Source organism: Macaca fascicularis, chromosome 11 (assembly GCF_037993035.2).
Source record: "Macaca fascicularis isolate 582-1 chromosome 11, T2T-MFA8v1.1".
Taxonomy (NCBI): Eukaryota; Metazoa; Chordata; class Mammalia; order Primates; family Cercopithecidae; genus Macaca; species Macaca fascicularis.
Window position 1 is genome coordinate 139933266 of NC_088385.1, and position 13318 is coordinate 139946583.

At 50.9% G+C, this 13318-nt stretch overlaps 1 protein-coding gene across 7 annotated transcripts in view; it reads right to left on the reverse strand.

Moving 5' to 3' along the window:
• The window catches only part of GOLGA3 (golgin A3), a 56365-nt gene that overhangs the window by 41877 nt on the left and 1170 nt on the right, over positions 1 to 13318 (reverse strand). For 3 of the 7 annotated variants that reach the window (XM_015431858.3, XM_005572686.5, XM_015431857.4), the window contains exons 2-4: positions 7071 to 7381; positions 3221 to 3493; positions 301 to 413 (exon numbers count right to left, since the gene is read on the reverse strand). In XM_015431858.3, coding sequence (XP_015287344.3) covers positions 301 to 413; positions 3221 to 3493; positions 7071 to 7203 — 519 coding nt within the window. In that variant the 5' untranslated portion in view covers positions 7204 to 7381. The remainder of the gene's footprint in view (positions 1 to 300; positions 414 to 3220; positions 3494 to 7070; positions 7382 to 13318) is intronic. The other 4 variants (XM_074008496.1, XM_074008498.1, XM_074008497.1 and 1 more) reach the window with 2 other exon arrangements.

Consider the following 13318-nt stretch of genomic DNA (forward strand, 5'->3'; position numbering starts at 1 on the left):
ACTGAACCCACAGTGGCTCTGAGGTCACCTGTGTTTGCTTTCTTTGCTTTTCAATTGGCAGATTTAGAAATAAAATGTGCTTGTTGCAAAAGAAGGACCAGGCAGGGGGCACAAGCCAGGCTCCTGTGGAGTCCCCCAGAGGGGGGACCCACACGACAGGAGCAGAATCAACCGCTGCAGAGGCCCCTGAGCCCATGGCAGCTCACAGAAGCCAATGGCAGGTCCCAGGGTTATGTGGGACCAACAGCTGTCTCTAGGGCAGGAAGCTTTCCATGAGCTTGTTTGGGAGAGGGGACTCACCCTCTCCTGCTGGCGCTTCACCCTGTACTGTTTGAGCTGCTCTTCCAGCCACTTCCGAGCCTGAAGTCGGACCTGCTCCTCCTTCTCCAGTGGCAGGGAAGAATCTGTAGAGCCTGCAGTGGGAAAATGGCCATTTGGAAACTCATCAAATACCAGGATGCAGAACAATCAGGCACAAGAACTTGGTCGTTTTGTACTTAATTACCCATATATTTTACACCTAAACAATGCAGAGCCATCTTGTTTGGAAGGACAATTTCTAGATCAAGAGAGAACTGTGAGCCCCTGACACTGACCACAGGCAGGAACCACCTCACAGGAGACACACTGGTCAGGCACTGGGTCTGTGATCCCAGGACGAGTACACCCCACCTGGGGGCATCCCCCGGTAAAACAGGAAACCACGGCAAGTGACTTTTTTTTTCTTTTGAGACAGAGTCTCGCTCTGTCTCCCAGGCTGGAATGCAGTGGTGCGATCTCGGCTCACTGCAAGCTCCACCTCCTGGGTTCAAGCAATTCGCCTGCCTCAGCCTCCCGAGTAGCTGGGATTACAGGCGCCCACCACCACGCCCGGCTAATTTTTTGTATTTTTAGTATAGATGGGGTTTCACCATGTTAGCCAGGATGGTCTCGGTCTCCTGACCTCATGATCCGCCCACCTCAGCCTCCCAGAGTGCTGGGATTACAGGCGTGAGCCACTGCACCCGGCCTTTTTTTTTTTTTTTTTTGAGACGGAGTTTCGCTCTTGTTGCCCAGGCTGGAGTGCAGTGGTGTGATCTTGGTTTACTGCAACCTCTGCCTCCTGGGTTCAAACGATTCTCCTGCCTTAGCCTCCTGAGTAGACGGGATTACAGGCATGCAACACCACACCTGACTAATTTTGTATTTTAGTAGAGATGGGGGTTTCTACATGTTGGCCAGGCTGGTCTCGAACTCCTGACCTCAGGTGATCCGCCCGCCTCAGCCTCTCAAAGTGCTGGGATTACAGGCGTGAGCTGCCGCGCCTGGCAGCAAGTGCCTTTTAACAACAGAAAGAACTGGGTTCAAAGCTGGAGCTGTGCCGAGCACTCTGAGGCAGGCTCAGCTCTCACCACGCTGCAACTTCCCCTGGCTTCACAGCAGGTTCTCCTGACCCCGCTGGGAGGAGCACGTGAAAAGCCGGCACTGTGGAGTTACAGGCAGTACCCAGCCACAGGAGCTCAGCCGCCGCTGGGTCACGAGACCCCGCGTGCATTTCCTTGCGCAGTTACATTTGGGGTCCGCTTTGACGCACAGCTCATCTCAGCTCCTACAGTCACAAGCCACATTACAAAAAGGCTCTGGCGGTACTCAAACGGCTGAAGCCTGGCGCCAGGCGTCACTGCAGAGTAAATGCTGCACAGGCTCCGCCCTCCAGGGCTGGAAGCAGATTACCTCAGTCTCCAGACAGACGAGACTCCAATCCGAGGTCATGCTCCGGGACAGGAGGGGAAAATTATAACGTTTTAGCCAAAACCAGAATTTAAAATATCTAAAACCCAGACCGTTCATTTTGGGTGATGAAAGGGGTGCATGGTGCGTGCCAACGTGTTACAGTTACAAACCCAGGGCTCCACTTCCCAGGGCTAAGTGTGTGGCCCTTGTCCTTCCTAAGCTAACAGCAGACACAGCCGATGGCCTGGGTGCCGACCAGAGAAGGGAAGCATAATCACGCAGCAACACTTTACACACGGCACCCTCCTTACATGTGGATGCTGAGGAGATGAGCAGCTACTGTCCTAAATAATCCCTAAAATCTGAGTAGTCACCAAGAATTTCACTGCAAATGTACCATTATTAGTTTATACATTTTATCACTGAAAAGATCTCTAGTCCTTTTCACGAGGCAAAGTGGTCCAGATGGCTAGACCGTAAGTGGCAAATGCAGGTCTACGGCCATCAGACAGATATTTACACAAGTCGGCAAAATGATCAGGGTTTCAACCAAACACTGATGCAGGAGACAGGCTCAGAGCCAGGCGCCAGCAGGAACAGGTGACCGGGGCATCCCACAAAGGCGTGCACGCAGACCCAGCACTGCTGTCACACGGGCACCTGGGCCAGAGCTCACACATCTGTAACTTTAGGACCCCAAAAGTAAATAAACTAAGTTGAAAAAAATCAGGAATCTAGATTTTTTTACATGCTACTTCTCAACTTAAACGCTGGCAATGAGTTTTCAGAATTGTTTCAAATAAACACATGTGAAATGCAGTTTGATTTCAGTAATTTGGGGGGTTTTGTTGTTTTTATTTAGTTTTAAGAAATTTTTAAAAATACACTGCAGGCCAGGCACAGTGGCTCACGCCTATAATCCCAGCATTTTGGGAGGCCAAGGTATGACGATCACTTGAGCCCAGGAGTTCAAGACCAGCCTGGGCAACATGGTGAGACCCTGTTTCTATAAAAAAAAAAAAAAAAAAATTAAGATTACCCGGGTGTGGTGGCGTGCACCTGTTGTCCCAGCTACTTGACGACAGAGGCAGGAAGATACCTTGAGCCTGGGAGGCAGAGGCTGCAGTGAGCTCTGACTGTGCCACTGGACTCCAGCCTGGGCGACAGAGCAAGATCCTGACTCTAATTAAAAGAACAAAACAGGCTGGATGCCCACGGTCTGCTTACCAAGCACCTGGGTGACACAGGACATGCAGGCCGGCCTTTAACGCAAGAGCGTCAGCACCGCTGCCAGTCAGACCGTAGCAGAGCCTGGACTCCAACTGCATCTTCACTCTCTAATGTGAAGCTGTCTTTGCTAAACGCACAGCCCTGCATGGGACTTGGATGGCACACAGCAGGCACAGGCACACAACGGCTCAGACAGCAAGTGCGCAGGGCACCTGCTCCCAAGGGGCTGAGCGACACGAACATGGAGAGTGGGAACGCGGCGGGAACGGATGCTTACACAGTTGCGTTTCTTGCACAGGAAGACTGAGTCTGAGAGACTGCAAAGCTCCTTTTCTAACACTGCCCTCAGCACTAGTTCCCTGAGCCTTCCTTAGGTTGTCATGGAAACCAGCCACACCTGGAGAGGCATCAGGGCCCACTGGGCTTGTGGTGGGGTCGAGAGATGACGGAGGGTCTGGCGAGGGTGGCATTGGCCCGTTCTGACAGAGGCCTCCCTGGCCAGGTCCATCTGGGCTTTCTCCTTCCGTGGAAGCTCTGTTTACCTCAGCACCTGGAAAGACAGAGTACGCTGGACCACCGGGGATTTAACAACAAGTGATGTCGCTTTTCAGACACGCAGCTGGAGTAGGAGAGAAGAGGATCCAGACTCATGAGCACAGTACCTTCTCACCCCACAAAGGCGTTCACTCTGAGAAGAGCAGCCCATGGGCCCCATCCCACAGCCGGGGTGGCCAGGATAAGGCCCACAGCCCCGCTGGTGTCATGTCCTCCCTGTAAGGTGAACTCGCCCTCCACGCCTCCACTCTGGCTGTAGAATTTATGTAGTAACGACAGTAACATTTCCTCTTTTTATTTTTATTTTTTGAGATGGAGTCTCGCTCTAGTGCCCAGGCTGGAGTGCAGTGGCACAATCTCAGCTCACTGCAAGCTCCACCCACCGGATTCAAGCGATTCTCCTGCCTCAGCCTCCCGAGGAGCTGGGATTACAGGCACCCACTACCACATCCGGCTAATTTTTGGTCTTTTTAGTAGAGACGGGGTTTCACCATGTTGGCCAGGCTGGTCTCAAACTCCTGACCTCAAGTGACCCGCTCACCCGCCTCGGCCTCCTGGAATGCTGGGATTACAGGCGTGAGCCACTGCACCTAGCCAATGTTTCCTTTCCATTTAAGTAAAACCAATAAGAAATCTTATGAAAGTCGACTGTTTAAAACAAGCAAAAACCACAAACGCTTAAAACACAGCTGACAATCTTTGTAGCAGGCACTGGGAACAGCAGTGATAATCAGAGTCACAGCCTCACATTTACAAAGGCTGATTCTGGAGTCATTTCAAAGCCTAAGCCTATCCTCCAAGGCGAGGACCCTACGGCAAGGAGGTGGATTACGTCATCAGAACACCACCCGCGAAGCAGAGACAAGCCAGAACTGCGCTTCTGCTCAAACACTGCCTGCTGGGTAAAGGCCTGGGTTGAACCAGTGACAATTCTATACCCACGTGCTACCTCAGTTCACCCACTAACATGATTATATATAAATTACCCACAACACAAACTAAAACATATTTCCTCATCACACGGAAGAAAGACTTCTTTCAATGAAGTGATTTTCAGTCTTTTCCCTGCCCCCAACTGCTGACTGGCGGGTGGGTCAGTTCAAAGAACCAAGACATGTGAGGGGGAAGGGAGGGTCCTCAGGGGGTTCTGGCCCTGGTTCCAGTGGCTCTCGAGGCCTGGCAACACCCCTGCCTCTCACAGCGGTCGGCATTCCTTGGATCCTATGTGCATGCAGTAGAGTAAATTCGCTTTTTGCTCAGGCAAATTAAAAATGGGTTTCTTTCACTTGCAAATGTGAGTCCAAACACAGCTACTTACTGTCATGCCTCCTGAAAGAAAAACCAGAGTAAAAGCAGGGGTGCCACAGACAGGAAGCCAGAGCAAGGGGACCCCGTCAACGCACTGAGACGCCTTTCATGCAAACGACCCGGGAGCTCCACTGCTGGGAGAGGGGGAACCTTGCATTTCAGATAAAAGTTAATGGGTTAGGCCAGGTGTGGTGGCTCACGCCTGTAATCCCAACACTTTGGAGGCCGATGCAGGTGGATCACTTGGGGTCAGGAGTTCAAGACCAGCCTGGCCAACATGGTGAAACCCTCATCTCGACTAAAAAGACAAAAATTAGGCCGGGCGCGGTGGCTCACGCCTGTAATCCCAGCACTTTGGGAGGCCGAGGCGGGCGGATCACAGGGTCAGGAGATCGAGACCACGGTGAAACCCCGTCTCTACTAAAAATACAAAAAATTAGCCGGGCGCGGTTGTGGGCGCCTGTAGTCCCAGGTACTCGGGAGGCTGAGGCAGGAGAATGGCGTGAACCCGGGAGGCAGAGCTTGCAGTGAGCCGAGATCGCGCCACTGCACTCCAGCCTGGGCGACAGAGCGAGACTCCGTCTCAAAAAAAAAAAAAAAAAAAAAAAAAAAAATTAGCTGGGCATGGTGGCACATGCCTGTAATCCCAGCTACTCGGGAGGCTGAGGCAGAAGAATCGCTTGAATCTGGGAGGCAGAGGTTGCGACAAGCTGGGATCGCACCACCGCACTAAGCCTGGGAGACAAGAGCAAAACTCTGTCTCAAAAAAAAAGAAAAATCAGCCAGGCGTGCTGACACGCATCTGTAGTCACAGCTACCCCAGGAGCCCAAGGCAGGAGGATCGCTTACACCCAGGAGCCCAAGGCAGGAGGATTGCTTACGCCCAGGGGCTCATGGCTGCAGTGAGCTATGATTACACCACTGCACTTCAGCCTCCTCAGTGGAGCAACACCCTGACTCTAAAAACAGTAATAAAATTTTTGAAACAGAAAAATGAAGAGGTAGAGGCTTGCAATTAATCAAGCATCTTGCTCAAGGGCACAATGCTCCTGAGTGGCAGATCTAACAGCAGGTTCCATGGCTGTGGGTCTCAGAACCCCTGACCTTGGGCCTCCAAGCTGTCATCTGCCTCACCTGATGTTTTCGTAGCAAGGACCAGCAAAGCCATCCTAAGTGCCTGAGTATCATTTTACAGGAATTAGACTGTGATTTCTGATAGTAAATTAGCACATCTATAGTCTACTGTTTTAAAGCACTGAACCTCCTGGCCAGAAAGAGGCAGGAGAACTGAGTGAATAACTAACTCACCCTTTCCCTCTGACACGTGCATAGCCCCGGGGGGCTAACATAAAATTGTGCTCAGTAATCCTTAGATCTCTATTGAAATAGTTCTGAATTCTAGCTATTAAAAATTTGGCCACTGACCAATCAAAAAGGCAGAATTTGGCCAGGCACAGTGGCTCACTCCTGTAATCCCAGCACTTTGGGAGGCTCAAGTGGGTGGATCACTTAAGATCAGGAGTTCGAGACCAGCCTGACCAACATGGTGAAACCCCATCTCTACTAAAAATACAAAAAACAGCTGGGCATGGTGGTGGGCACTTCAGGAGGCTGAAGCAGGAGAATCGCTTGAACCCGGGAGGTGGAGGTTGCAGTGAGCTGAGATTGTGCCACTGCACTCCAGCCTTGGCAACAGGACACTGTGTCACACACACACAAAAAAGGGGCTGGGTGCGGTGGCTCACGCCTGTAATCCCAGCACTCTGGGAGGCTGAGGTGGGCGATCACCTGAGGTTGGGAGTTCGCGACCAGCCTGACCAACATGGAAAAACCCTATCTCTAATAAAAATACAAAAAACAGCCGGGGGTGGCGGCGCCTGTAATCCCAGCTACTCGGGAAGCTGAGGCAGAAGAATCGCTTGAACCCAGGAGGTGGAGGTTGCAGTGAGCCGAGATCTCGCCACTGCACTCTAGCCTGGGCAACAAGAGTGAAACTCCATCTCAAAAAAAAAAAAAAAAGGTAGAATTCTGGGCAGGGAACACGACAAAGACCCATAGATCCCTTCAGGGAAACACTGCTGCTGCCCCACAGGTGTCAAATGGCGTTCTGTTTAGCAGGAATGTGCCTGATCTAAAGGTGGCATCATTCAGTTACTAAAACATACTCTGAATGAAGTGAAAAGCTCACAGTGGTCTCAACACCACGTCCTCCCTCAATACCACGTCCTCCTGTGACCAGCACACAGAGGAACCTGACGACTTACACTGGGCTTTGTCCTGCTGGTCAGGTGGCACCACTGGGCCCGGGGGCTTCAGGGGGCCCTCGGGGAGAGCCAAGGGGCCACCGTGGGATCTGTCCTCCTGGAGGCCATCCTGCTCGGCCGACGCACCGTCCATGGTCAGGACGACACCAGCTGCACTGACGCCGTGGGGCTACAAGTGAACCTTGGTCAAGCGTGGTTTCTGCCATCAGCAACAGCCAAGAGCCCCTGGGAGGGGCCCCACTGTGTCTCCCATTTTCAGGAGATCGAATGACTCAAATGGCTTGAGGTTAAACCAGCTAATATCATGATACCTGACAGGAGAGAAAGAGAAAAAATGTATTATGAAACTTTTACTTATCAGATTTCAAGTATCGATTACAAAATTAACATTTGGTTCCCAATTTGCATATGTACAAGAAACAAATACAGACTCTTTCATTCAGCAAATAATCCTGGAGCGCCTACAATGTCCTAGGTTTTGCGGCTAAAATGCTGACCCAGCCACACTGGGCCCTTTCCTGAAGGAACTTAATGTCTGTGTCGGTGCCAACTAAAGAACATTCTACCGGGACAGTGCGGCTTTCTGTCCCGGAGTAGCTGTATTGTGGAGTAGCTGTCACACAGGGCAACTGAGGAACTGAGTTTTAAATTTAAAATTAATTGGCCGGGCGCGGTGGCTCAAGCCTGTAATCCCAGCACTTTGGGAGGCCGAGGCGGGTGGATCACGAGGTCAGGAGATCGAGACTATCCTGGCTAACATGGTGAAACCCCGTCTCTACTAAAAATACAAAAAACTAGCCGGGTGTGGTGGCGGGCGCCTGTAGTCTCAGCTACTTGGGAGGCTGAGGCAGGAGAATGGCATGAACCCGGGAGGCGGAGCTTGCAGTGAGCCGAGATCACGCCACTGCACTCCAGCCTGGGAGACACAGCGAGACTCCGTCTCAAAAAAAAAAAAAATAAAAAATAAAAAATAAATAAAAATAAATAAATAAATAAAATTAATTAATTTGGGCCAGGTGTGGTGGCTCACCCATGTAATCCCAGCAATTTGGGAGGCCGAGGCAGGCAGATCACATGAGATCAGGAGTTCAAGACCAGACTGGCCAACATGGTGAAACCCCATCTCTACTAAAAATACAAAAACTAGCTGGGCGTGGTGGTGCACACCTGTAATCCCAGCTACTCGGGAGGCTGAGGCAGGAAAGTCGCTTGAACCTGGGAGGTGGAGTTTGCAGTGAGCCGAGATCATGCCACTGCACTCCAGCCTGGGCAACAGAGTGAGACTCCATCTCAAAAAAAAAATTAGGCCAGATGCAGTGGCTCAGACCTACTATCCCAGCACTTTGGGAGGCCGAAGTGGGTGATCACCTGAGGTCAGGAGTGCAGACCAGTCTGGCCAACAGAGTGAAGCCCTGTCTCTGCTAAAAATACAAAAAATAGCTGGGTGTGGTGGTGGGCACCTGTAATCCCAGCTAGTTGGGAGGCTGAGGAAGGAGGGTCACTTGAACCTGGGAGGCGGAGGTTGCAGTGAGCCGAGATCGCACCACTGCACTCCAGCCTGGGCAACAGAGGGAGACCCCATCTCAAAAAAATTTAAAAATTAAAATAGACTCGCAGGCCTAGGTGTGCTAGGGCACGCTCCCCTCTCAGCCAGTGGAGTGACTGTCCAAGGCCAAGGCTCCTGCTGGCAGCTCTACCCCTTCAGGTTGGACAGCTCAGATCTGGAGAAACAAAACTTTAAAAAGCAGGTGCCATGGATGTGGTAACTGTATACAGGGGGTACAAGGACACCAGAAAGGCAGCTGCCTTGGAGTGGGGGCACAGAGAGGGCATCTCACAGCAGGGCCCGTTCCCGTCTTTACCTGTAGCTGGGTTAGAGCGCTCTCTCTCTCTCTCTCTGTCTCTCGCATGCACACTCCTTCTCTCTTAGCCCTGCTGGGCTACATTCAGGTGAGCAAAACTTTGCCCAACATTTGACAAGTGATTATCCACCTTGAAATGTGCTGGTGATATTATTAACTTGTTTCCTTATCAACAGGTAAGATGCTAGCACGAGCTTCCATTCATTCTGCAGAAATGTTGGCATTTATTCCTTTAAAATCAGTTTCATATTAACCTACATTATGTTCCGTGTTTAACATTTTTCATGATAAACATTACACAACCTTCGCCTCTAGCTTACAAATCCCACACAGAAGGTACAGACAAGAAGCTCACGTGGGGCTGCGCGCAGTGGCTCACGCCTGTAATCCCAGCACTTTGGGAGGCCAAGGCGGGCAGATCACCTGAGGTCAGGAGTTAGAGACCACCTGGCCAACATGGTGAAACCCCATCTCTACTAAAAATACAAATAACTAGCCGGGTGTGGTGGCAGGTGCCCATAATCCCAGCTACTTGGGAGCCTGAGGCAGAAGAACCACTTGAACCTGGGAGGCAGAGGTTGCAGTGAACCAAGACCACACCATTGCACTCCAGCCTGGGCAACAAGAGTGGAAACTCCGTCTCAAAAAAAAAAAGAAGAAAAGGGCCGGGCGCAGTGACTCACGCCCGTAATCCCATAACTTTGTGAGGCCAAGGTGGGTGGATCACTGGAGGTCAGAATTTCAAGACCAGCCTAACATGGTGAAACCTCATGTTTACTAAAAATACAAAAATTAGCCAGGCATGGCGGCATGTGCCTGTAATCCCAACTACTCAGGAGGCTGAGGCAGGAAAATCGCTTGAACCTGGGAGACAAAGGTTGCAGTGAGTCAAAATTGTGCCATTGCACTCCAGCCTGGGAGACAAGTGCAAAACTCCATCTCAAAAAAAAAAAGCAGCCCACGTGGCTGGTCCTCGGGAGCACGTGTGCCACTGGCCCCACAGCAGGATGTGCCTGTCTTTCTAGTTTTTACTCTCACTCTATCTGCCCTCTAGACTGGTCACCCGTAAAAGAGGAAACCCACTGGTGGTGGGTGTAACCCAGTCCACTGACGCAGTCAGTAACTCACTGAAGGGCGTGCAGACCTGTATCTGCTCATAGCTATAATAATCCACCATTCCTCTCTGCCGCCTTGCATCCTACAGGCCAGAGACAGTTATGAGTTCATAAGAGTGTTGCTCAGAGCATTAAAAGATTATGTATGCTATTAGCATGAAACTAGCAGTAACGGTTTGTAACCAGAAAGCACTGTGAATAGAAATGTGTCATAACATTAGTAACTTTAAACCCAGCACAGCTAATCAGGAAACTACTGTAAACAAAGGATCCTAGGAGTCTTGACTCAGGGTGCCTGGCACATATAAATATTTAAAGATTAAAACAATGTCTGAATCACAGAAGTGAAGGAAGTTACTGAGGCTGGTCAAGAGCTAATCCTGTGTGCAACAAATTCTCAATCTCACTTTTGTGTCTACGACCATCTAGTAACATCTTTCATCCCTGGATTTTCCAGGTCGGTGGGTGATAAAGGGGCCCTAGAGCCTGGGCAGGGATCTGAGCTACACACCTGTCCTTACACACAGCACAGAACCATCTGAAAATCACTTTCCAGGAAAACCACCGGGACCTCCACCAAGCCTGCCCCTCAGCTACAATCGCAGACACGCCCCGGGGGTGGGGGGGTCGGTCGGCCACGCCCACCTGGGAGTGGAGAAGACACCCCCAAAACAAGGGGAGGAGCATCAGCAAAGGCTTCCCGTTCGACCACAGACGAATTACAAACCGACACGGGATACACGAGTGGAATGTGGACTCTGCTACGCCACTGAATATTGGCACCTGCACATCTGGTCCTCCTGAAAACTTCCTAGCAAAAGAAAACTTGTGTTTTGCTTTGTGATGTCTTTGCTTCTGCCTTGCGGGGGTGGGGTGATGATATGGAAACGACCGTGTGTGGCTACGTGTGCAGTCCCTCCTGGCCCCTCAGGTAAAGGGTCTTGTCCATCCCCTCTGCCATCGTTGTACCTCACGTGGCCTCCACCACAGCACGTCATGTCTGCCACTGTGTGTGTGCCCATTACATGGCGAGATCCTTGAAGGCAAAGACTCATTCCCCATCTGCCTCCTACCACCTTGAATACTCCCAACTCCTAAAGTGCCAACGCGGATTTAATTTGCCGAATTAAATCTCCAGTTCTGCTGAGTACACTCCTCGGCTACAAAGCTAATGGTTCCAAAACAAAGTGATCAAGTATTTGAATCCTTGAGCGTCAATACTCCCTTTTAAAATATAGAAAACTCTAAACATCTGAAAGCTTCAGTTCCAATGAGGGAGTCCAGGGAGTTAGAAACTGGAAGAGCAGCATCACGACCACAGCCCAGGCACCACCACCTGAACAGAAAGGATGGGACGACCAGCAGGACCCGACTCAGTCATTACAGGCAGAACGTGCAGAGAACTGCTGCAGAGGCCCACAGCGACGACGCCCGGGCCTTACACTGACCAAGGAGGAGGAACATAGCCAACGAAGCTCAGGTCCACCGAGAGGGCATGCCAACACGGTGACAGCCAGCTGCACCAAGCTCTCTGAGTCCAGTGCAGTCACAGATTCGGCTCACATAATGCCCCTGCTGGCGTCCAAGCAGCCCACCCCCCCCAGAACGGGGACCCCGAGACGGCGACTGTAAGTCACAAAGACGGCCCCTGTTTATAGGCAGCTCCTCCTGAAGCCGGACCAGAGAGAGAATTCACTAACTGCCTGGAGTTTGCTGACAGCGATACTTCTTCCTGTAGGGCAATAAGCTGGCAGTCTCGGTCGATCCTCAGTCTTGCTTGATTTTTAGTTAAAATTCGGAATGACTCAGTCATCAGGGCCTTATTACCTCAGACGACTGACAAAAGCCAATCTCCGGGCAGCAAGGAGGAGGAGCAGCCAGTTGCCAGTGCATCACAGAAAGCTGTTATTAGGAACATGACTCGCTTTTGATTTTATTTTTTAAATAAAGAGGCCAGTCTGATCAGTCTCACTTATGATCACTTGCACTCCTACATCTCTAGAGGGAAGAGACGGCACAAAGCTGTCAGAACTCGGAAAGGTACACACAACCCTAGGTTCACAGCTGGGTAACATCAAGGGACTTCACACTGCAAAACCACCACCTCAGGCACCTACAGGACGTTCTGCTTCCCCCACACCTGAATTCTGTATACAGACATTCACGGCTCCATCTACTCCACCTCGTTTCAGCTGTCCTATCGGGTATGACAAACAACAGAGCACAGCCAAAGACCAAACACGATTTCCCAGGAAGACAGTACCTGGTGGAGGCCACACTAGTATCCAAAAGTAAACAGAGATCTATACACAAAGTGAAAACCAAAAGCAAGCCTCACGTCACTGCAGAGACGTAAAGGGCAGGCTTGGAAGTCGGCCTCAGCTCCCGACCCTCCACCACTTAGCTGTGAGATCCTGGGCTAAAGATTTAACCACTTCTAGCCTGTCTCCTCCCGTAAAACAACGACAAAATGAGTGCAAAATTTTGCCAGGATTAAATACAACAAGGCACAGAGTCTGTCCCATGTCCTCAATAAAATGGCAGTAATTATGATTTTCCCTTTAGTTGTTGCTTGTCAAAATCACTAAGTAAAAGCCAACCTAAGGCATTCTCACGTGGGAAAGTGCTACATTTTTTTTTTTTTTTGAGACTGAATCTTGCTCTGTCACCTAGGCTGGAGAGCAGTGGCGCGATCTTGGCTCACTGCAAGCTCCACTGTCTGGGTTCACGCCATTCTCCTGCCTCAGCCTCCTGAGTAGCTGGGACTACAGGTGCCCGCCACCACGGCCGGGTAATGTATTGTATTTTTAGTAGAGACGGGGTTTCACCGTGTTAGCCAGGATGGTCTCGGCCTCCCAAAGTGCTGGGATTACAGGCGTGAGCCACTGCGCCCGGCCATGCTACTATTTCTTAAGGCAATGGGGCGGGGGGGGGGGTGGGGGGGGGGGGGGGGGGGTGGGGAAGCTCCTCTTCAATCTGAGTAAAGTCAAATGATTTATTTCCTTCTATACTGCCCGGAAAGCTATTAAAGGGTTATAAAGGGCTATGTTCATGTCATTTAAAAGACAATTCAAAATAACCCACGACGACGGGTGTGGCTGCTCACACCTGTAACCCCAGCACTTAGGGAGGTTGGGGTGGGGGAATCGCTTGAGGCCAGAAGTTCCACACCAGCCTGGGCAATACAGCAACACACCCAGTCTCTTAAAAAAAAAAATCCACGAGTCACCTGTAAATGGCTTACACTGTCCCAGTGACAATAAACTCCAAT